Source organism: Centruroides vittatus, unplaced genomic scaffold (assembly GCF_030686945.1).
Source record: "Centruroides vittatus isolate TY-2023 unplaced genomic scaffold, ASM3068694v2 contig_663, whole genome shotgun sequence".
Taxonomy (NCBI): Eukaryota; Metazoa; Arthropoda; class Arachnida; order Scorpiones; family Buthidae; genus Centruroides; species Centruroides vittatus.
Window position 1 is genome coordinate 352,163 of NW_027122416.1, and position 25,233 is coordinate 377,395.

Here is a 25,233-nt window from a genome sequence, read left to right on the forward strand (position 1 = left end):
TATAAAACATAGAAAAATTAAAAATTCCAACAACAAGGAAATTTTGTAATTTAAAATAAAGTCTTTCAAACACATCTGAACTGCAATATGCACAATACATGGTGCTTCCATCATACATATAACTATAATATTTAATTACCGTGAATAAAACCGGCAGTAAATAGCCAAAACGATAATTACATCAAAATTTTACAAGAAAATTCTAAAAACAGTTTTTGTGGAATTTTCTTGTAAATCTTAAATACAGTCAAACCTGTTTTTATGCGGGGGATAGGGACCGCATTAAAAAAAACGCATTAAAAAAATCTCACGAAACTTCACGAATGGCTGTAAATAATAGTTTTCGCAACACAATTAAAAAAATAATTTTTTTATGCGGTCGACAGGGACCGCATAAAAAAAGTCTCACATAGAAAAAACTCAAAACCGTACGAAATAGAATTTATTGACAACAGATGTCAGCACTTGACTGCATCGTCTGGTCTATCGTCTGTTTTACACATTTTTGTCCAGGTGGTGTTTTGTTGACTTAAAAATAAATTATTTCATTTTTCGCATATTTATGCAATAATATTACTAGAATAAGTGCATTTATGCTATAATAACTTTATTTAGCTATAATAAGTCAACGTGAGACATGACGAATCGCACGAGACTAGTTGCCAACTATACCGCCCAAATTAAAAATTCGCATTAAAAAAATCGCACAAATAAAAATCGCACATAAAAAGAGCGCATAAAAACAGGTTTGACTGTATAAACATTTCATGTTGTATACACTATGCCCAATGGTGACCAAAGTACTCCAGGAGTACTCAAATTGATACTTGGGTTAAGCCAAGTTTCTTTTTGAAATACTGTATGTGTGTCCTGTTTGCAGTCTGTCTATTTCCCTCAGTCATCCTCCCGAAGAAGTAGACTCACGATCACTTGCGATCATTCAGGGAAAAGATTCAAATTGCGGGTAGCGGGAAAGTGAGCAGAAATTACGTATTTATAGTGAAAATTTCGCAACTTTTTCTTAGTAATTTATTCCATAAACATAGTTATTATAAGTACATTTTTTAAGTTTATTTGAAAAGTTTTATTGCAGACAAGTAAGATTCCTTTAGACTCGATATTCCTTTCAATTCCTTGACCTGATTTGTATTAGAGTACCCAAAAACAATACATTTTTAAACATGTAGTAACAAATATGCAATACCGGTAAAAACACAATATTTTCATTTTGTGTTACGTAATCAAAATGATTTATATTATATTATACAGGGTATAACTCAATTATTTTCGTCTTACGGTACTCCATCAAAAAACTTTTGCAGATCAAATTGCACTAACATATACAGCAATGTTTTTCAACCACAGTATCGCTTAAAGAGGTTTCGCGCAATTTTAAAATCGTGTTGTATAAATAGTATAAGTATTTTATAAGTATAAATGGAAGATTGTTCTCAAATGAACGTTCACGTAGTCATTAAAATTGTATTATAGCAAATGTATATTATTTCATAATATACGTAAGTCGAATTTTTCCAACAAAGTGTGTTTCGAATGCTTCCATATTTTGTGTTACATGACCAAATAGGTTGAAAAACATTGCTATGCAGTAACCCTTTGTTCCTAGCTTTTTAAACTTTGTTTTATATTTCTGTAATTGCAACAACCTTAATTTTTAAAGTAGGGATGTGTTTTATAAAATAAGCAATCTAAAAATGCTATTATTCCAATACTTTACCGTGTGTTATACACAAGAAGTCGACAACGTAAGTTGGCAGATTGGTTCAAGTTGCCTACAAACCAATAAAAATGAAATGTTAAACCAATTAATACAAGAGTTCCTAATCTTTTTCTTGAATTGTCCCCTTTTAAAAAAGTATTTTTTCTCTCGAACCATTTAATGTTATGTACTATATATATTATACAATATTATATTATATATAATATAACCCCTTATATATAATTATTAAAAACGTTTATGTAAGAGCAAAAAAAAAAAAATGTGTAAAATTTTAAATATTTGCGAAGTCTTAGCTATTCCCACAAACTTTCATTGACTCCTAAAGGATCAATACCAACCTGTCAAAAAAGCCGGAGTTAATATAATAGAATGTATTTACCAAAATATTTCAAGTTTAGAATTAATAAATCACAGGAGGGACGATCGTAAATTACTTATCAGCAGTTTATAATAAATTGAAATTAGGTTCTGAACTCGGCTTTTTCAACAGAACATCAATGCATTTTGGGTTTTCAAACGGCATAAGATCCAGACGAACGACAACCCTGAACTCAACGTGGCTGCTTCGGAGTTCCACCAAGAGTTGGAAAGAATCCCACTCCACAAGTGAACAACATCACTTGTAGTGTTCTTCTTAACTCGCACGATGAAAATATGTATAATTACCTCTGAATACTCTAAATTCATCTATTCCAAACCCACTGTATTATTACTATCTAAAAAGAAAAAAAATGTAATATTACAAAAACTAGTATTAAAGAAAGACAAAAATCTATAATTACCCCTGATCATAATAAAATGCACGTTAGGGCCAGAAACTTTACTTCAACCTCATACCGAACTTCATTAGCAAAAAAAAAAAAAAAAAAAAAAAAAAAAATACTCACCCTTCGCGGGATGTAATAAACGAAACACAGAAAGACCTCTACATCTCCGATCGACCTCTTCACTCGAGCGGGCCTTAAAAAAACGAAACAAAATGTAAGCCTCGCCATCTTTTGTTTTTGCCCCAGCGGGCCTTAAGAATTCGGGACACAGGGAGCCTTCTCTGGCTTTTGTCGGTGTCTCTTGTTCTCGTCCGAACGAACCAAGGACACAAAGAGTTAGTTTGAGTAAAAAGTAACTCGAGCAAAAAGACTGACGGAAGATTTTATCTCTTTACTCGAGCGGGCCTAAGAGAAAGGCGACATAGAGAGCCTTTTCTGCCTCCCGTACATTACTGAAGTTTATCTAATCTCAACTTTTTCGCGAAATCTCAAAGACACGCGGAACTTTCGAACAAATTTACGCATAACAATAACCACCTACAATAAAAAAGCCAACAATACATTCTAACAATTCGTTACGTATTGTTAGAATATATTGTTTAGAACGCGTGACAGTTACGATCCCGTCATATTTGTATGTCACATGTTACGTAATACGTAAAAGCATTAATCGGTTTGAAATATTGCAAAAAAGATCATTTTGTTAAAATAGTATTTATTAGAAACAAGATTACTTTCAGTTTTTTAAGTCAAAATAATAAACAAAAAATTTTAATACAGTTTTCGTCTGTTGCTTTCCACACAATTTGAATTTTGTAAATGCATTTTCTTTCATTAAACATTTAAACGTATTCTTACATGAAATTTCAGAATTCGTTTATAATTTTAAGTAAGGATCTGAAAAGTTTTGGAAAAATCTTTACGCGACAGACAAGAATTTTAAAAAATTCGAATAAACTAATCGATGCTTTTTAGTTTTACACATTTTAACAATTTCTAGAAAGAACTGACGCAAATATAATAAAAACCTTTCAATGAATACAATTTTATTTGAAAGTAAGAAGTAAATTCTAAACAAAGACATTTGTTGTTCCGTAGCCATAATTAAAACTTCTCTTGCCAATGGTTACATTTTTACATAATACTTTGTATGTACTGTACTTCGGTCTTTGGGTCGGTTTGTTGGGGGTGTTTGCTGCGAGTGGAGTGGGTAGTCGAGCAACAGTCGCAATGGCATCCTCACTGGACCGGGAATTTTGGCATGTCGATGTCTTTCATCGGGGTAGTGCCAAAGAAGTTACAAATACTCGGCAGAATTTTCCGATAAGAGGGGATCCCTCAGTCAAAGCGAAACTGACGTCGTCTGAAAACAAACTTTTTCAAAAATAATTAAGTTACGAAAATCAATAATTAATTAATGTTACCCGATAATAAGAATGATTCGTTTCTAACTGTGATCGCAAAACGATTACATCGTGCAATAATCAGACTCTTACCTGAAAGCGGAACGAAACGAGCAAGACTGTCGAACATCATGTCTTTCTGAAAATATTTTTAAAGACAAACAAACTTGTGTATCGATTGAATGTTTCATGTAATCATAGCGCCAAATATTTAAGACACGTGTTATCTATCTATTGTAAAAATATTTTTAAAGAAAAACAAACTTGTGTATCGATTAAATGTTTCATGTAATCATAGCGCCAAATATTTAAGACACGTGTTATCTATCTATTGTGAAAATATTTTTAAAGACAAACAAACTTGTGTATCGATTGAATGTTTCATGTAATCATAGCGCCAAATATTTAAGACACGTGTTATCTATCTATTGTGAAAATATTTTTAAAGACAAACAAACTTGTGTATCGATTGAATGTTTCATGTAATCATAGCGCCAAATATTTAAGACACGTGTTATCTATCTATTGTGAAAATATTTTTAAAGACAAACAAACTTGTGTATCGATTGAATGTTTCATGTAATCATAGCGCCAAATATTTAAGACACGTGTTATCTATCTAATGTGAAAATATTTTTAAAGACAAACAAACTTGTGTATCGATTGAATGTTTCATGTAATCATAGCGCCAAATATTTAAGACACGTGTTATCTATCTAATGTGAAAATATTTTTAAAGACAAACAAACTTGTGTATCGATTGAATGTTTCATGTAATCATAGCGCCAAATATTTAAGACACGTGTTATCTATCTATTGTGAAAATATTTTTAAAGAAAAACAAACTTGTGTATCGATTGAATGTTTCATGTAATCATAGCGCCAAATATTTAAGACACGTGTTATCTATCTATTGTGAAAATATTTTTAAAGACAAACAAACTTGTGTATCGATTGAATGTTTCATGTAATCATAGCGCCAAATATTTAAGACACGTGTTATCTATCTATTGTGAAAATATTTTTAAAGACAAACAAACTTGTGTATCGATTGAATGTTTCATGTAATCATAGCGCCAAATATTTAAGACACGTGTTATCTATCTAATGTGAAAATATTTTTAAAGACAAACAAACTTGTGTATCGATTGAATGTTTCATGTAATCATAGCGCCAAATATTTAAGACACGTGTTATCTATCTATTGTGAAAATATTTTTAAAGACAAACAAACTTGTGTATCGATTGAATGTTTCATGTAATCATAGCGCCAAATATTTAAGACACGTGTTATCTATCTAATGTGAAAATATTTTTAAAGACAAACAAACTTGTGTATCGATTGAATGTTTCATGTAATCATAGCGCCAAATATTTAAGACACGTGTTATCTATCTATTGTGAAAATATTTTTAAAGACAAACAAACTTGTGTATCGATTGAATGTTTCATGTAATCATAGCGCCAAATATTTAAGACACGTGTTATCTATCTAATGTGAAAATATTTTTAAAGACAAACAAACTTGTGTATCGATTGAATGTTTCATGTAATCATAGCGCCAAATATTTAAGACACGTGTTATCTATCTATTGTGAAAATATTTTTAAAGACAAACAAACTTGTGTATCGATTGAATGTTTCATGTAATCATAGCGCCAAATATTTAAGACACGTGTTATCTATCTATTGTGAAAATATTTTTAAAGACAAACAAACTTGTGTATCGATTGAATGTTTCATGTAATCATAGCGCCAAATATTTAAGACACGTGTTATCTATCTATTGTGAAAATATTTTTAAAGAAAAACAAACTTGTGTATCGATTGAATGTTTCATGTAATCATAGCGCCAAATATTTAAGACACGTGTTATCTATCTATTGTGAAAATATTTTTAAAGAGAAACAAACTTGTGTATCGATTGAATGTTTCATGTAATCATAGCGCCAAATATTTAAGACACGTGTTATCTATCTATTGTGAAAATATTTTTAAAGACAAACAAACTTGTGTATCGATTGAATGTTTCATGTAATCATAGCGCCAAATATTTAAGACACGTGTTATCTATCTAATGTGAAAATATTTTTAAAGACAAACAAACTTGTGTATCGATTGAATGTTTCATGTAATCATAGCGCCAAATATTTAAGACACGTGTTATCTATCTATTGTGAAAATATTTTTAAAAAAAACAAACTTGTGTATCGATTGAATGTTTCATGTAATCATAGCGCCAAATATTTAAGACACGTGTTATCTATCTAATGTGAAAATATTTTTAAAGACAAACAAACTTGTGTATCGATTGAATGTTTCATGTAATCATAGCGCCAAATATTTAAGACACGTGTTATCTATCTAATGTGAAAATATTTTTAAAGACAAACAAACTTGTGTATCGATTGAATGTTTCATGTAATCATAGCGCCAAATATTTAAGACACGTGTTATCTATCTATTGTGAAAATATTTTTAAAGACAAACAAACTTGTGTATCGATTGAATGTTTCATGTAATCATAGCGCCAAATATTTAAGACACGTGTTATCTATCTAATGTGAAAATATTTTTAAAGACAAACAAACTTGTGTATCGATTGAATGTTTCATGTAATCATAGCGCCAAATATTTAAGACACGTGTTATCTATCTATTGTGAAAATATTTTTAAAGACAAACAAACTTGTGTATCGATTGAATGTTTCATGTAATCATAGCGCCAAATATTTAAGACACGTGTTATCTATCTAATGTGAAAATATTTTTAAAGACAAACAAACTTGTGTATCGATTGAATGTTTCATGTAATCATAGCGCCAAATATTTAAGACACGTGTTATCTATCTATTGTGAAAATATTTTTAAAGACAAACAAACTTGTGTATCGATTGAATGTTTCATGTAATCATAGCGCCAAATATTTAAGACACGTGTTATCTATCTATTGTGAAAATATTTTTAAAGAAAAACAAACTTGTGTATCGATTAAATGTTTCATGTAATCATAGCGCCAAATATTTAAGATAATGTTATGTATTAGTATAGTTGTTAAAAAGTATATCGAGTGAATGTTATATAAAATTAGAATGTGAAATATTACTAAAATTCTAGCTTATATACTAATCGGAATAAGAAAAAATCTGGTTATTACTTATCAAAATCCTTAAATTAAATATTACGATATTAAATTAAAAGAAGGTGTAAAAATTATGCTACTTATCGTGATTCTACTGTCTGGTGTCGGGAAAAAAATTGTCCAAGTTAAATTTTAATTTGAAAGTCGTTAACCTGAATGTAATATTTTTGTAAAAATTTGAAATAAGTTTTATGAGAGGAAAGATGAGAACTTACATAGTTGATTCTGCTTAAATTATATATCACTTGATTATACTGACCCTGGACATAGTGTTCCTTTAACCGTCGTATTCGACTTCGATACTGAAATTAAATTTAACTGAATAAAACATTGCGTATTTTATGTATATTTGGCAGAATTTAGCTTAATGTATCGATATATAATTAAGATGTTGCGTATTCATTGTTACAGAAGACGCTTTCTTTTGTCTATTGTACTTCGTATTGTTAATCAAACACGAAATATAGCTTTGAAATTCCGGAATTAAAGTATTTTGCGTAGAAAATTATAATGTACATAAAATATATTAAGAGAACTAAGATTATTTATTCAACTGCTTACTGTCTAAACTATTGCACATTTACCGCACCTTCATTTTAATAATTTGAGAGTTATTATCTTAATTTGAACGAAAATAAGCTCGAATATAACAAAAATCTGTATATAAATCAATCTCGCCAATTTAATTCAGCAATAATTTGTATAAATATCTCAACTTGAAGACATAAATATGTTTCGGGTCGATGCTCTATTAAAATTTATACTCAATATTTATTATGTAAACAAAAACGAAGGATTACTTACTTTCGTGAGATTTACCGAAACAGAATTCAGCTGAAAACTCTCTGAAAAGAAACAATAAAAATTATCTACAAACAATATGAAAAAGAACAATTGTAAAGTATTGTTAGTTGAGTATTACCTCGCATCAAGTGCGTCACTTATTACGTCGAAATTTCTACGATAAACCATTTAAGTCATTACTACAATTATTCAATAAGCTTTCAATTTCGTATAATTCAGATACCAGGGATTATCTGTGCACGACATTTCAATTATGTTTACAGTTCGTAACGTCGTAAGGAATAGCGTAACGATAATTCTACGTCCCTTCTGTTAAAAACTTGTAGGGAATGCACCGGTCAAAGCGATAAAAGCGTAATTTTATTTCAGAAAGTTATGAAATCACCGAAAACAAAAAAAAAAAAAAAAAAAAAAAATTGTTGGCGTCGGACTGTTCGGAGTTCGAAAGTTTTCAAGAAATACGTCACACTGTGACTAAAATTTCGAAATAGCAGTGTGACAAAATGTCGTCCTGCAACACACATCGTGGTACACATATTATCCGATAGAAAGCATAAAGAGATTGCACTTGAGAAAAAGATTGTAATTGGAAGATTGTAATAAATTTGCAAAAAAATGTCAGTGTGAGTGGTGAATTTGTGGAAAATCGTATGCATTATAGAAAATTACAAAAATATCTATGAAATTTTGTTTCAAATATAAGTTACGTAGTTATATCGGAAGAGCTCAGAATTAGTGGCGTAGCGTAGTGGAGGCGGCAGGGGCGCCCGCCCCGGAAGGCACTTTTAGGAGGCGGCAAAATTTCACAATAAATAATATCTTGTAAAAATACCTAAATAAGGGGGCGGCGAAATTTTCCTCCGCCCCGGGCGGCTGACACCCACGCTACGCCACTGCAACAGATAAAATTATAACTTAAACCAGTGCGAAAGCTATACAAAAACAAATAAAACTACAAAAATTAATGGCAGATTAACGAATTAAAATAGAAAGTTGTATACAGTGAGTAATTGGCTAACGAACAGTTCGGTTAACGAACAAATCGGATAACGAACACTTTCGCTAAAGATTTTTATGTTCGGACAACGAACTAGTGATCGGTTAATGAACACCTCACAAAACAAACACAATAAGCGACGTAAAATAATGAATACCTATCGGTCTTCTCTTGTCTTTGAGCAACAATTCGAAACTTTGCGGTGCACGGGAGACGTCGACGTCGATATATACTGATCGGATGATATTTCTCTGAACTTTGAAACTCTGCCTTGTAATACCAGCCTTTTATTTTTCTGACAATTTTTTTATAATATTCGAGAGATTGTCGAGTGGGCGATCGTTAAGTTTTGCGTCAGTTTTTATTTTCAAAAGGTGAGAGTAATAGCAAAGGTAGAGTGTGGTCAGAAGATGTCTGATGTTACAGGGCAGTATGGCTCGAACAGGTCTACAGTGAGACGGCAGTTCAATAACAGCTAAAGGAGTAACAAAAACACATCTGAGAAATAAAGAACATTGAAAAGCTCATAATGGAACCTGAAACTGATCTGATGACAGAAGAACGCCAAGAACTCTTGAATAATAAACACCAAGAAACTCGGCGAGATATGTTTTCTTATGAAAAACAGAATATCTGACTCTTAAACATCTTTTGAAGAAGTTGGAGGATGTCAGAACAACAATCTTAAAATGGCATCAAAACTAGGTTGAAGTTAATAGGCTTGGGGATGTCTACAATTACAATGCTATTAATTACTTCTGAAAAATCCTAGAAAAGAGAAAATCAGTCGACATTAGACACATTCTTTAACCCCCACAAACGGAACTAATAAAAATGCAAGACTGTGTATGTGTGAGAATCGGGATTTGTTTAACTAATTTAGCACGGAAAAAGCATTTAATTTTTATAAGTTGTTTATATGAATGAAAGTTTTATTTATCATTTTTTGAGAAAAATGAAAACAACTTCCTTTCTCACCTGGCCTTATCTATATTTCGGACAGCCATATGTCTGTTTACCCTCTTTGCACTAGTCACACATGCCGTGTGGGCCTTGGATGCTATTCGTCAGAGAAGCGGTTAATCTTGAATACGTGGAAAAAACAAATATGAATTTGTGTATACAACCGGTTTCGTTTATTAACATTTTTATGTAATGAATGACTTTTTAATATCTTGCAGAGTGAATGTGGAAATTTGTAAATATATTTCATAGAATTTCATTCGAAAATAGAATAAATTTCCTCTCGTTCCCAAACATTTTCGTTCGTTTTTCAAAAAGGAATAAAATACGTAAAATTAGTTATACAAGAAAAGTTTAAAAATATATAAAAATATAAAAATAAAAAAAAAATTTTATGTTATAATGCTTAAAAACTACCAGGTTTGAGGAACAAAAGCTGCCAATAATTCACAAATATACAAATTTATTTGACCTTGAATCAAATATCCATGTGCATTTCTCTCTTTAGTGCTAGCCTCATCAGTGCAATTACATCAATTACTACTTGTTGACGTTTTATGCCAGCACGAACCCAGAACCATTGCTTTATTTAAATTGACATTATTTGTATATTATATTATACTATAGTGTTCTTTGATTCTTCGTTTAATTAGATTATTTCCTATATACAATATCTTTATTTTATTTTTATCATTTTGACAATTATATTTAATACAGTGTTGAAACCACGGTAATTCTTTATTTTTTCAATGTTATAGATGCTTCGTCATCATCTAACTTCTGTTTAGTTTTTGCTATGTAACATTTTTATTGGGTGCGTACAATTCATTATATATATAACTCCTGAAGTTTTAACATCACCTTCTTACTCTTTGTTATAGTTTAGTCACAATAACAAAGAAGCTATAGGTATCAGTCAGGAACCTTATACATGGAGAATTGATTTTATTAAATTTTGAGATTATAAATCAAAGAAGAAGGGAGGTAAGGAAGGTAGGGTTATGTCAGCAGTGGGTTTAGCCTTAATAAAACTTTTACTCATTATTATTATTTACAATTTTGTAAAACGCCCCGTTTCCAAAAATAAAGTTTTTATCTTTTTAAAATAATTAAAATATAAAAGTTATTCTTCATAAACAGTGGTACTGAACGTACTTCATATTGCAGCCATACTCTTTGTCTTTCACCTAGCGTGGAAGCCTAGAAAATGTGAACTTTACCATGAGATATAGAAACTCGAAATTTTGGCTTAGAAAGTTAAACTTAAATAACGTGAACTTATTTACACAAGAAAGAAATCTTTTTAAAAATATGTTTATCTACAGTTTCTGGTGTATAAGTAAGAATTATTATTATTATTCGTTTTTGGTGCGTACAAGTACTGGACCATCGATGCTCTCTGCTGTGACAGAAACTGCCTTCAAAAGGAATTTGTTCTAAAAGGATTTTGGTTTTTAACTTTTAAACGATCGAACTTTAATAATTAAAAAATGTTTTCATTTTTTCATTTTTTAGTAATATTAATTAAACAATTACTAGAAAGAAAAGACGCAAATATAATATAAACCACTGAATGAATAGAATTTTATTTGAAATTAAGAAGTAAATCCCAAACGAAGACATTCGTTGTTCCGTAGCCAAAATTCAAACTCGTGTTGCCAAGGGTCACATTTTCACGTACTAATCCTTTGTATGCGCTTCGGTCGTTGGGTCGTTGGTTTGTTGGGTCTGTTGGGTTTGTTGGGTTTGCGGGGAACGGGTAGTCGAGGAACAGTCGCAATGGCATCCCAACTCGATCGGGAGTTTTGGCATCGGGATGTCTTTTGCCGGGGTAGAGCAAAAAAAGTTACAAATGCTCGAACAGACTTCTCCGATGGGAGGAAATCCCTGAGCCCGAACGAAATTTCCGTCGTCTGAAAAACATTTTTAGAAATTCTTAAGTTAAGAAAATGAATAATTAATTAATTAATGGCGCCCGATTATAAGAATGATTCGTGCCTAACTGTGATCGCGGGAAGATTGTATCGCGCAATAACGAGTGTCTTACCTGGAAGCAGAATGAAAAGGGCGAGACCGACGAACAACGTGGCTTTCTGCATGGCTACTCACAATAATCTTATAATTTCCTACAAACACAAACACTGGTTAAAAATCAAAATATATTCATTTTTTAAATATCAAAATTGAAGAATAATCTCGAAAACAAGACGCATATAATTAAAGTATTAGAGTATGTCAATATAGAAAATAGCTTTCAAATTTTCTTTTCAAATTTCAACAGAAAGTTAGATAAAATTTTGGTGATTCCCTCAACAGAAATATAAAAAAACATTGGAAAATACTCACTAGTAAATATCTTCTCTTTGTATATAAAGAATATGCGATGCTTCAAACGAATCCGACTTTTATAATGAACAAACCCGGAACGATTTCGAATCTAACAGATGGTCGTCTCCTGTGTGCTCTAGTTTTCATTCGAATTTTATTGGGAAGAACAGAAAACGATACCCAAACTGGCCTCGCCCCCGTCGTTTTTCAGTGTAGATTATTTCAAAAAATCCCAATTACTTCCGGGAATCATTTTCATTATACATCTGGTTATTGTCGAGTTTTTATATCTGAGATATTGACCCCACTCTAACAATCATCATTTGCAAAACTCTGACTTTTTTAATTTTTGAAATGTCTTGATGGTTATAAAATATTGAAAAGTGCTTGATCCGTCATTTAATATCGCTTTCAAGCTTTATAGTTTCAAATAAAATTCTGTTCATTCGATGATTTCACTTATATTTGTGTCTTTTCTTTCTATTAATTGTTTAAATACGTAAGACAAGAAAAGATATCAATCAGTTTATTCGAACTTTGAAAATTCTTGTCCGTTGGAACGATTCTTCCAAAATTACGTACGCGGAATCTGTAGAAGATAGTCTAGTAACCGAATATTTATACGATTGCATGAATACAATAAAAGAAATTAACTTCGTAAAATATTTAAAACAGGCAAATTTATGACGTAATAACGTGGTTCTTTAAGCATTATATATTCCCCAATAGTTAGCAAATTAACTAGTGAAACCCTGGGCTCTAGTCTGCTATGTGAGAAGTTATCCAACATTTGGTGACATCACAGTCCACTTACGATTGTAAGTAGTATACGAATAACAGAGTTTCGACTATACGGGCTTTTATATATCTGATACACTCAGGACTATATTTTTTATTTTAAAAACAGATATATTAATTTTAACAAGAATTAATTTTTCATGTGGAATATGATAAACTTTAATCATTAGTGTTTGTATTCTCGAAGAAAAAACAAATTGTATATTAGACTAAATTATTTTTATTTACCGTTGTATACCTAAAACGTGGATATTTTAAAATATACAGTAAATTCATTATACAATTAGTTTGGTGTATGAATTCCGTTTTTAAGGGTTTTTATTTTATTTCTTATATTATCAAGGATTTTAAAGTTGTCTGCAAAGACGTGAAGTAGCAAACTTCGAATTTTCACAAATATAATTCTGGCTTAATTTTTGATATTTTAATGTATGACACCAAGGAAGATTATTTTAATAATAATTTATGAATTTTTTATCTAATATTTGATACCGAGAAACTAACTCCCAATGCAGACGATCTGTCAATTGGCGTAAAGTTTCAGCATTTAACTGTCGCTTGGCCATATTATATATGAAGAAATAAGGTGGTAAGGATAAACCATGACCTTAGAAAGATGGGTTGGTAATCCTAATGTCCCGTATGAAAGCCTCCAGAGCACTGTAGGTCTGCTTGTTTAGAAAAAAAATCTTTAGCTGTACAGGGCCAGTGAAGACCTGTGTGATATAGGATGTCGATGAGCTGCTTTCGCTGAACACTATATTTATTGCATATATAGAGGATGTGGGTAGTATCTTTATCTTCCCTCAGTGAGCAGTAACACTTTTCATTCCCTTTCTGCAGGAACCTCTATAAATAAGCACGGAGATTCCCACGATCAGTCAATAATTGGGTTGTGTGAAAGTCTGGGACGAAGAAGTTCATTTGTTGTTTATGTGTGATGACTGGAAGGAAACCATGCGTAGTTCTTCCCTCGGGTTCATTATTCCGTCTTTATTGCCAGCTTTCGAGAGTATTAGATATTTCGTCCATTTTCTACAATAATCACCACTGAGCACAACCCCTTCAGGGGTTTTGGATCAAAAACCCACAAGGCTTACAGAATGTTTACTGATGGATCATCAGTAAGCATTTAGAACCCTAGTTTGCTGTCATGGGTTAGACTATGAATTCCATTAATGTGTGGATGGTTGTAAACAGGATGAGTTTGGTAGAACCCTTGAATACGATCCATGTTGTGTTTAGCAATGTTTTCGGCGACGTTTTTTTTATTTTTGTAAGCAAAATAGTTATTTTAGCCTTGTGGGTTTCTGATAAAATGAAATTTCCGGTATGCCCCAAGATCTCGAGTTCCAAACGAACCAAGTTCGCAATGATCTGAGGACACTGGTGGGCGCTGTTCTATATGCATTGTTATAGTCACCAGACAACTACGCTGAATTGAAAGAAAGCTCCTCTTTGCTACGTTCATCATATCTACAGCAGCCGGTAGAATGAGTTCTTGTGCGATGTTATTAGGCTTCTTCCATTTTGCGATTATATGTGCGACCTTGTAACATGCTAGCAAAGCAATGCTTTTTATTGATTCCTGGTTATAAAAACTAGATTTTTCTTGATTTAACTCTTTTCGATTTCTAGTAAAGTAGTCACGTGATTTCATACACTCGCACGTGTGTAAAGTATAACTGCACGTGCACACGTTTAATCAGTGGCTGGAGTTGGTAGAATGCATGCTGCAAATTTGGAAGTTTTAAATGAATATTAACGTTTCAGTTGGCGATAAGAATTGATATGCACGTTTCCACTAAATCCGGATTTTAACTTGCTATAGACAGAACGTTAGAAAAATACTTCCATATTTGTTTTCTTTTATGTGTCAAGCTGAAACAGAGAAATTTACACCGCGGAAAATATCCAGTATACTTAGCTAAACACTTGAACTTGATTAACTTCCTTTATAAAAATTTGGAACAAGTTAAATTTTAAAAGTTTTCTTTTATTTTTTTCTAATGATTAGAATAATTTCGTTTCGGTTTTGTCGTGTTTTCTTCTTGCATGGTATGAACGAAACGAATTCATTTTGATCATTTAATGAAAAATGTTTAAAAATATTTTTCACTTTAATGATTAAACCGACTTTTCTATACGAAATTTTAAACGTATAAAAGTGCATTTTGTTCATAATTTTAATGTTATAGATTTGTGAATTAAATCTTAATGAAAAAGTAAACTTAGAATATGCAATGAAACATGTTTTGATTTTCAAATTTCCGTACATTCATCTTTATTCTTCGTAGTCATGAAAAGAATCACTTCGACCGCGTGTTAAACATACGCATCTACCGTCTACGCATTTTCCACGTGATTTTTAATCACTCGCGCAGCCTTTACATCCAAGTGCTTCCACCATCGACAGAGTCGCTAAAGTAAGCAATACAAAATTTTATCAAATAGTAAAATATATGCATTTTATATGAACAATATTTCACGTGTTTGTGAGATGAAATGACGGATTACTTATCTATCATCATACTTGAGACAAGAAGAATTAGAAGGAATCCAAAGGTCTTCGTCTTTAACAATTCTTTCTTCCTACAAGTGCGAAAATAATTAAGTGTTAAATTATGTGTATTAAATGCCAAATTTTTAATTCACTAGATATTATTCAAATTTTACAGAGTAAGCGCTAAATATACAAATTTCCGGGAACTTTTGATGTGTTTCTAGACCACTTTACACCTCACTATAATTTAACTGTATTCATTGGCTTTTATACGCCGTATTGTGTACAAATTAAATTTAATTAAATAATATAAATTAACAGAGAAAAATTAATACTCAAATATTTAGTTCTGAATATCTGTAAGACACTCCAATAAATTTTTATTATGGTATAGGTTAAATAGTAAATTAATTAATCATTTAAAAGTACCGAAAATATGTGTGTAGGTATTTTCGATAAAAATCGAGCCCACCAATGACCAAATGGTAAAACCACTGAATACTGGGAGTAAGTTGACGTATGACGGGCGAACTGGTGAGCTGAAGATTTTAGGGCTTTCTTCACTTGTCTGACACCTAAATAGAAGAGTTTTCCATAAAATTTTCCCGAAATGCGATCCTCCATGGCAGATCGCTGATATATCGACACGCTTATTTCCCCAATACAAGCCGAATTTCAATGTTTGGTCTAATTTATAGAAATCTGCTTAATTGTGCTAGCAAGTATCTGAAGTTTACTTGCAAAAAAGTTCAACAGAAATGTGAACACTTCTATGAGAAGACGATGAGTTTTCAGCGATTCAGAGTTACGTTTGGTACTTTAGCATAGAGAGTAATTAGTTTATTACTTGCTCAGAAAATAAGAAGAATACTCAGAAATTCCTTTAATAAAATTTAAGTATCGATCTTATAGCTAAATAAAAATTTTACACTGAAATAAGTTGTCTTTATTTCTCTAGAACACAGGAGAAAACCAGCAATTACTTATTGCAATATTACTACATTGTTCGGTCGCGATGTTTAATCATAGTTCAGTTTTAAAATAAGATTTTCGTTTCTCGTTTCGATGTTTTTGTATCTAACTCTGTTCTCGAGATTAACGAAGGACTAACGAACAGAATGACGAGAGTGCGAATGTATTAATCTGGAATTTCAAAATTGCAGTCTAATAATAATTTCAACAAATGGAGAAACTCTTATGCGTGTGATGTTTCTAAAGTAAAAATACAGAACGTGTTTTACCAATCTTAACGAAACATTTTTCTTACTAGTATAAGAATAATTGTTAATTGCTCTTGTCAAAGCTAACGAAACAAATGCTAGTAGTGTGCCATTCTAGTTACCATTCTAGCAGTGATCAATAGTGTCTTGTTCTGAAAAAAATTTCTATTAATCGGCAATATTATCTTCCCCTCGAACTAAAATGTTAAAGAACTGTTAGCCTGAATTCTTGAAAGCCAGCAGCGCGCAAAAGGAAACGAGTAAAAGAAAGCTACCAGTGCAGAGGCCAAAAGTATAAAAATATAGAAGAAAGACAAATCTGTTGTAGTACAGAAGGAAATAGAAGATAAACAATTAGGTTACCAAACATTGCCATTGCAGATGAAAAATTATTATTAAAATTTGTAATAAAGTTATTATTAAAGAGGTAATCAAGAACTTTAATAAAACGTGTGAGAGAAATTATCCACATACTGATTGTAAACAGCAGACAAACTGTAAATTTTTATAATGTAAACATTTTTCATGCAGTATATATACACAAAACGCAGCAAAACACTTAAATTTAATTGGTTTGTATGATTCCTACTTACGTATAAATTGACGGATATGAAAGTTCCACGAAAAAATACTCTTATTGTGGATTTATTACTTTAATAGCAATAACTTTTATTGTGTAGAATGGAGCGTATTGGAATTTAATTATTTATACATTTGGAAAATAACTGAATTAACGATTCAGCTTATAATTAAAAGTAAGAAGTATTTTGATTACTCTTTTGTCATAGTGATTAAATATTTTTATACCTATCCATTTGTATCATTGCAAAACATTATAAATTTCTATAGCCTTAATAATGCCAAAATTTATTTAAAATTGACAACTTTTACAGTTTCTAAAAGATTGCATGCTTTATCTGGAAAAAAAGTCAGACGTTTTTCGATTATAACACAAATTTTTATGGGTTATTTTAATTACAGTTTCATTTTATAATTATTTTCAGGTGAATTTGAAATAAATTATTACAACTATATCTTATATAAAATGCATCCTATAAAATTTCTAAAATTATATATATACATAATTTATATTGATAAATATTTAATAACAAAAATGATCTGAATGATTATAATAGACAATGAGTTTATGATGATGTTTCACCGAAGTCTGGCAAAAATAATAAATACTTTGTGATTCAGAACAATAAATTTGAAGTAGAAAATTGTCATAATACAAAGTAAAGCACTTTAATTATATACTAAATATATAATTGCAGGGCCAGATATCCCAGTGGCTGAGGTGGCACCCTGGCTCCCTGTCTAGGGGACTCATATACCTTTCTGGGAGTCCCGGGATGGAATTCAGATGGCTCAAAAAAGCGTAGATATTTTCCGGCGTTATCTGTCGACATAGGTCGGGTTCTCCACATCTGGTAGTCCCATTGTGGGTTTGGACAAACTTATAATGAGTTATTAGGAACCCTTCTTAGAGCTCACAAAGCGGAAAAATTAATCAATATTTTTAAACAAATGAAGTGTTTATTGTTTTAAATATCAATTATATGTTATAGTTATGTTTATATATTGTGATTTACATATGTGCGGATACAGTATTGACCTTCAAACACAAATTTTGACTGAGAAGCAATGGTATGATATCGGCGAAGATATCATAGTTTATTGTAGACTGCACTTTATTATGTCTTTTCTCATAACTTCAGAATTGTTAGCAGGTATTTAAACAATGACTGCGACTCGCTGTTTAGAGTACATTTCACAATTTAACTTAATATAGTGGAAACTAAATTTGATATTATGAAACAGTTGATTCACATAACAGATTTCGAACAAAATAAATAAAATTTGCCGATTTTATGGAATGAGTGAAATACCTGCTTACAACACGTTGGCAATTATTCTTCATATACTGCTTTCAAGTGTAGTGATTCTTTCTGTTTTTTATTATAATGTCGGCTGCTTGAATGTCTTCTTACATCCAATTTAACGTTCGGTTTGTAAATGATCGTTCTTTTTATACGAGAGTGTGGTAATACAGCTTTATGACACTGATTTCGACTGGTAATTAGCATTACCCGTCTATAGCCCCTTTCTTGTTAGTTTACTGTATCAAGAATCAGCTATACTATTATATAATATAATTTTGTCAAAGGCGTTAATGCCTCTCCGTGTTCAATTAATTAGGAATGTTCAGAATTTTTTGACTTTGCTACGTGCTGCTGTTCCTTTTTACATAATTAAAATGTGATGGAAATTTGCGAATTTAATATTTAACGCCTTTGGCTAAAACCATAATTTAAAAACAAATATTAATATAATTTCATTGTCTATGACAATATTTTGTTAAGCCATAAAATTTTATGAGATTCGGTGTATGGTATAGTATATACGAATAACGGAAGCACGTACTTTTTACCGTGCACATAAAATACTCGTATATCTTGTGGCATATTAACGGTTAATCTGAACCTCTAGAATTATATAACAGATTTAATTCTGATACGAATTGAAAAAAATTTTATTATCTTCAATAGATCTGTGCAAATGGAATTTCTTAAAAGTGTAACGGCCATTTCACTGATTATTTTATTATTATTATTAATGATATCACTGTATTATCGTAGTTTTATGAAATTTTTTAGGATTCGTTTTTCTAATTTTCTTACTAACTTGATTTCTTCTGTTGAAAATTATTCGAAAAAATCCACGTGTCTATAACCTAACATACCGTGTATTATATTTAAATAGATTTTAAAATGATGTGTTTTTCCATGGTTTTTCTCTAAGTGTCTAACATTATTTTAATGTAAAGTACACTATTTATTATTTTTTCGACTCAAAATGATTTTTACAATGTCATAAAGCTGTATAACGATTCAATGAGAGAACGATGAAAACCTTGAAACGTATTGACAATTGAGTGTGAAAGCACACGATTGTTAGTACACTTTATGCGAGAAAATACGAACTTTAACAAAAATTGGTGATCGATTCGTCATCCTTGTTCGATAATTGCTGTCATGTACCTGAGAAATTCTGCATTTACACTTTCGCAACGGCCAAATCAACGCATTCCCGTGATCTGTTGACCTCTTGGCCGGGCGATATCGTTCTAATATCGTAATTGACAGCCGAAGAGTCAGTCGTTGTTTAAAATCTACCCGATGCGAAAAGTCACCACCCAGTCCGTAAGGACTGTCGTTGCCTGCCGTCGTACAACGAATATCGTGTCTCCACTGTGGAACTTTGTGTTTCCTCATACTGAACACCTCTCGATAACGGATTTATCTCTGTTTCCAGAGTCTACGTCCTACTCCTGTTCCGGACTTTCGTACCTTCCATCAATAACTGTACTTCAACTTTGTGCGGTTCTCTTCCGATTTAAGGTATTTATCACAACGCGAGAGTTCATGTAAACTCTCTCTCGCGAACACGTCAACGTCGCTCTCATATCCATTTGTTATATTATTTCATATCCTAACTGTCTCGCTACTGTTATCCTGTAGATCCTAACAAAAAATGTACGGGTATTTGTTTTGTTAACCTAGTATTTGAGTGTCTTGCTTTCAACGCTGTCTCACTCGCCTCTATCCGAATACGCTCGCTCACCCGCGCGGCCACTCGCGTGGCCTAAATAATTAAAAAGTATCTGGACTACAATGATGGGGATTTTCAAATAGTTAATATTGTAATAGCCAATGTGTAATATGTTATTATATAATAATTAGTAATATTAAGTGTTTTTAAATAAAATATCATAACTGATAGTCCCACACGTAGTTTTAAATATTCTTGCCGGGAAAGTTCAGCAACTCGTTGTTGAATTTTTACTTAGATCCAAAAATTTCGCATCAAACTGATAAATATAGAACAAAGTATATTTATCAATGAAACGGATTAAAGTGTGCGACAATAGGAAATAGAAATTTGTATGACACACAGTGGCATTGCTTCCCGTTTGGATTTATAATAAGCAATGATATTTAGAGAGTTTATTTAAAGAGATTATAATGCCCCGAATAAATTTTTCTACACTATTGAAATTCAATATCTGAGATAAGTGAAAGTAATTTTATAAAATCTAGAAATAAATTTCATTATTTTTCAATGATTATTCACACATGATTTAAACAACTATTTAGAATGATGTGAAATTATGTCTATCACGTTCTACTCTTGTAATATGTTTAATTTTTTATTTTTTTGTTAACATCAATTAAACAATTACTAGGAAGAAAACACGTAAATATAATTGAAACCATTCAATGAATACAATTTTATTTGATGTTAAGAAGCATATCCCGAACTAAGCTATTTCTTGTTCCGTAGCCAAAATTAAAACTCGTGTTGCCAAGGGTCACATGTTTATGTATGAAGACTTGGTATGTGCTTCGGTCGTTGGCTCTGTTGGGTTTGCGAGAAATGGGTAGTGGATAAACAATCGCAATTGCATCCTCACTCGGCCGGGCGTTTTGGCATGTCGATGTCTTTCGCCGGGGTACTGCCAAAGAAGTTACAAATACTCGAGCAAAATTTTCCGATGGGAGAAAATCCCTGAGCCGAAGCGGCACCGACATAGTCTGAAAACATTTTCAAAAATTCTTAAGTTAAGAAAATGAATAAATCATTAATTAATGATAATTAACGATAATAAAAATAATTCGTTTCTAACTGTGATGGAAAAAAATTGGATCGTGCAATAATGAGACTCTTACCTGGAAGCGGAACGAAAAGAGCAAGACCGTCGAACATCATGTCTTTCTGCATGGCTGTTTACAATGATCTCCTAATTTCCTATATACACGAATACCGGTTGAAAATTAAAATATAAACAACTTTTTAAATATTAGTTATATAAAATTTAATTATAATCTCGAAAACAACACACAAATAATAGAAAATACTCATCCGTAAATGTCTTCTCTCTGTATCTGGAGAATACGCGATGTTATAAACCAATCTAACTTTTATAATGAACAAACCCGGAACGATTTCGAGTCTAGCAGATGGTCGTCTGCTGTGTACTCTAATCGGTGATTATCATCATTAAATAAATGCCACGTAGATTTATGAACCTGAATTAATAACAGAACAAATTAGTAAATTTAATAAAATATTTTACTTTTAATTATAATAATTCGTTAATTATAAAAAACATATAACTTTAAATAGTTATTTTTTGTAATTAAAAGTGTTTTTGAATATTTCTACGCGTGCAAATCAAGTTTATTTCATTATCCGCCTGATTTTAGGCCTGCTTTCAATAACCAAATATTGTTTACACATAAACTATCGTTTTTATTGTCCCGAAGGACATTAGAAACAATAATTTCTGCATAAATCGAGTATTTGATATATTTGTTTGCTTCGCATATACATCGCCGAACCCTTTCGAGTTTGATTATCCACAATTAGCTAAAATAACCAATCGTACACTTTTACCTGTTTGTTTTCGCTCTCAAAATAAGTCGACACAATTTAGTCGTTAACCAGCACGCTGAAAGGACACCGTGGTCAGTCGGTAAAAAATTAATTCAAACAGTTTGCAGTTTATAAAATCAACAACTCCGTACGAGAACAAAAATCCTCACCTTAGATAAATACAAATATGAATGAATAACAGATGACCTCAGTAACGGACAACACAAATCTCGGAGACGAAACGATAAAACATTTTGTATAAGATTTAACAATATTTCAATAATATCGATATACACTACAAATGACTTTGAATGTACTGTACTCTTCCGGTAAGAATTTCGTCCGTTAATGTTTTAAACTGGAAGATATCAAAATTATTCCTTTTTTACGGCTGAATAAACACGAATGCTAATGTTCGACTTCCGGAATTTGAATTATACGTGACGAACATTCACGTTACATTTCATTTTTTCGTACATTTATATTAATTAAAATATACTTAATTCGTTTTTATGCTAAATATTTGTAAATGTTTGTATTTATCACAGTATGAAAATTAAATTAAAATTCATTTATCAGATAATACGCGGATTGATTACAAGAATACGAACAAGTGAAATTTGCATACTGCGTCGATCAGCATCTGTTGCTCGGCAAACATTCTCCCCATAACAGATCGGGCCAATAGAAACCGAATTATAAGTATTAATTGAACTCGTTCCCGACAGGATTGTTATAAGATGGCATGCATGACATTCGCCTCGATCTTCTTTCTTACCCTAATCCAATTTTCGTGGGAAAAGTGTTGCGATGGTTCCTACAAACCTTCCTATTGCGGTGAGTGCGTATTTGAATTTCTTATTAATAATTAAATAATTCTAAGCATTTGTCAAGAAAATATAATTTTGAATTTATTGAAATACGTGAAATTCTTGTACACGACGTTGCCGTTCTATTGTAATATTGCATTAATCTAGGATGACATCGTCGGTAACATTTTGTATCTTTTGTAGACGATGAAAAGAGAAAATTAGAATATTCCAACGTAAAGTTTGAACCATATCCAATCAAGGAAATGCCAGTTAATATTTCGTTAGATTGGAATTTTTTAGAAAGCGTGCCATGCAGTGCTTTATTCTATTTGATTGTGGTAAAATGCGGCCAAGAGAAGCACGAAAGAGTTTATGAAATGTATGTTTACAGAATTTAATTTAAGATATTATTTTAAATTAGAATACTATAATAAAATTAAATCAAATTATTAGCTATGTTATAACGACTGGAAAGTTGTTATAAAATTTCGAATTAATTCATGTATAAAGATTAGAATGGACTTTTCAGGCCAATAACTATGAACAGCGCCTACAATAAAATTAGGGAATGTATGGGTTCGGAAGCCACAGAATTTTGTAACCGAAAAAATATGTATCAGCCACAGCCAAAGTCGATTCCACCGGGACCTATGCACGTCTGTATCTCATTAGGAAAAGTTTTCAGTCCGGTAAGACATGAATTCAATTAACTTCCAGCAAGAATTTTTAATATTTCGAATATTTTTATGTAATTTTATGTAATTTTTGTGTAATATTTTTATCTAATTTTCGAATATTTTTATGTAATTTTCTTTGAATGTTTAGGGATGCTACGACATCTATATGGAATTACGAGCGAGAAAAGACCGGTTGAACGACGAGATTCTGTCTTGTTATCAATTTAAAGAAGTGGAATTTTAATAAATACTATATTCTTGTTTCCAGGAATAAAGTAACTTGACACTGCAAAAATGAAAGTAATGCGTACTTCCGTTTATTTTACAAATTTGCAATCACGTGGCTTTCTCGTTCTATCTTTTGTTCTATTCGAAACAATGAAACACTTCTTCCTGGTTTGCCCCGGAATATTAATTTTATTATTTCTTCAGTTAAGCACACTTCGTCATGCGGGGAAGAGAAACAAACTCTCACAAATACAGAACTTTTGTTATTAACTACAGTCAACATAAATATTACAAAATTGCCACCAATTGATATAATAAATAATAATATATTATTAATGTTATATTAGTAATATGACTTATTAGTAACAAACCGAACAGCTGTCACTTTGCAGAGCTTATACGGTCACGGCGAGAAACGAAAAGGGAATTGTTTTTAAACTATCAGTTTATAAGTTAAAATAAAGAACCTAATCATAAAAGTCGTCAATAATCGAACTCTATATGTGTATGTGTTTATATACACATGTAGCGTACAGTATTCGTATACGTATATTTATTTTCAAATTTCTCCAGTTACTTAATTGAAGATGTATTTTCTAAAGTAATTTCTGTGTATTTTCATTTAAGAGTCCAGAATTTTTACGCGAAATTAGTGCATTTTTTCAGCAGGAGTAAAGAATAGGCTATAGGTTGTGTTTAATGCACTTTATTAAGAAAGCAATTCAAAATAAAACTTTTAATTATGTTTTTATTTAACAATAAAGACATTATATGTTTTGTTTCACGGCAGAATGATCATTTTATATAAAGTCTGGAAGATTTTCGTTCCTGCTAGAAATGAGAATCGTCAAGACTTTTAAATGCTCTTCTCGACTAATGAATTTTGAATATATATTTAAACAGTACAATTTCTGATATACGGGTACAATACTTGTGTTTGAAGTTCATAATTATAAATGCTTTTTCAAAATTATTAGTTAAAAGTGAAAATAAAATAAATTTATCGATAGACAACTTGCTTAAAAATAAATTTTTCCTTAAAAGACTAATACTGTAAGATTATGAGAAGGAATTCTGAATTAAATATAACATTGAAGGACTTAAAATTTGATATACTGGCACTGAGAGAAGTGCCATTATTATTAGTAATTGCACATTCTACAATATGCATAAGTGTATAGCCTAAAAAGCATTGTTTTTATTATTTACAAATTTATTACTCACGTGACACACGCACTCATAGTAATGTCTGAATAAGATTACTCCGAAGTTATTCTTTCGGTGACTGGTGACTATTCTCGGTATTTCCAGAACTCGAAAAATTTGTTCAAAAATATAATAATTGCAGATTTGTAAAGAGTCTTAATATAAAAACAGCCAGAACATTCGTTAATTCTGTGCTTTCGAAATACAGT

At 31.2% G+C, this 25,233-nt stretch overlaps 1 protein-coding gene and 1 long non-coding RNA gene across 2 annotated transcripts; one reads left to right on the plus strand and one right to left on the minus strand.

Moving 5' to 3' along the window:
• Nucleotides 1-11,651: 11,651 nt before the first annotated feature.
• On the minus strand, nt 11,652-12,182 carry LOC136980063 (uncharacterized). Its single transcript, XR_010881490.1, has 3 exons — nt 12,160-12,182; nt 11,861-11,939; nt 11,652-11,726 (listed from the first exon to the last, which is right to left on the minus strand). It is a non-coding gene; the product is annotated as an uncharacterized lncRNA (long non-coding RNA).
• Nucleotides 12,183-22,653: 10,471 nt separating this feature from the next.
• LOC136980065 (uncharacterized) lies at nt 22,654-23,886 on the plus strand. The gene is made up of 4 exons (XM_067276109.1): nt 22,654-22,938; nt 23,115-23,292; nt 23,443-23,602; nt 23,739-23,886. The coding sequence occupies exons 1-4, from the start codon at nt 22,842-22,844 to the stop codon at nt 23,832-23,834; spliced, it is 531 nt and encodes a 176-aa protein (XP_067132210.1). The 5' UTR covers nt 22,654-22,841; the 3' UTR covers nt 23,835-23,886.
• The last annotated feature ends 1,347 nt before the right edge of the window (nt 23,887-25,233 follow it).

What these genes read in the sequence shown, in the direction of transcription:
- LOC136980065 (XM_067276109.1), top strand. Translation starts at nt 22,842, where the DNA reads ATGGCATGCATGACATTCGCCTCGATCTTCTTTCTTACCCTAATCCAA. An exon ending in CTACAAACCTTCCTATTGCG is followed by an intron (nt 22,939 to 23,114) that starts GTGAGTGCGTAT and finishes TATCTTTTGTAG; the next exon opens with ACGATGAAAAGAGAAAATTA. An exon ending in TAGGAAAAGTTTTCAGTCCG is followed by an intron (nt 23,603 to 23,738) that starts GTAAGACATGAA and finishes TTGAATGTTTAG; the next exon opens with GGATGCTACGACATCTATAT.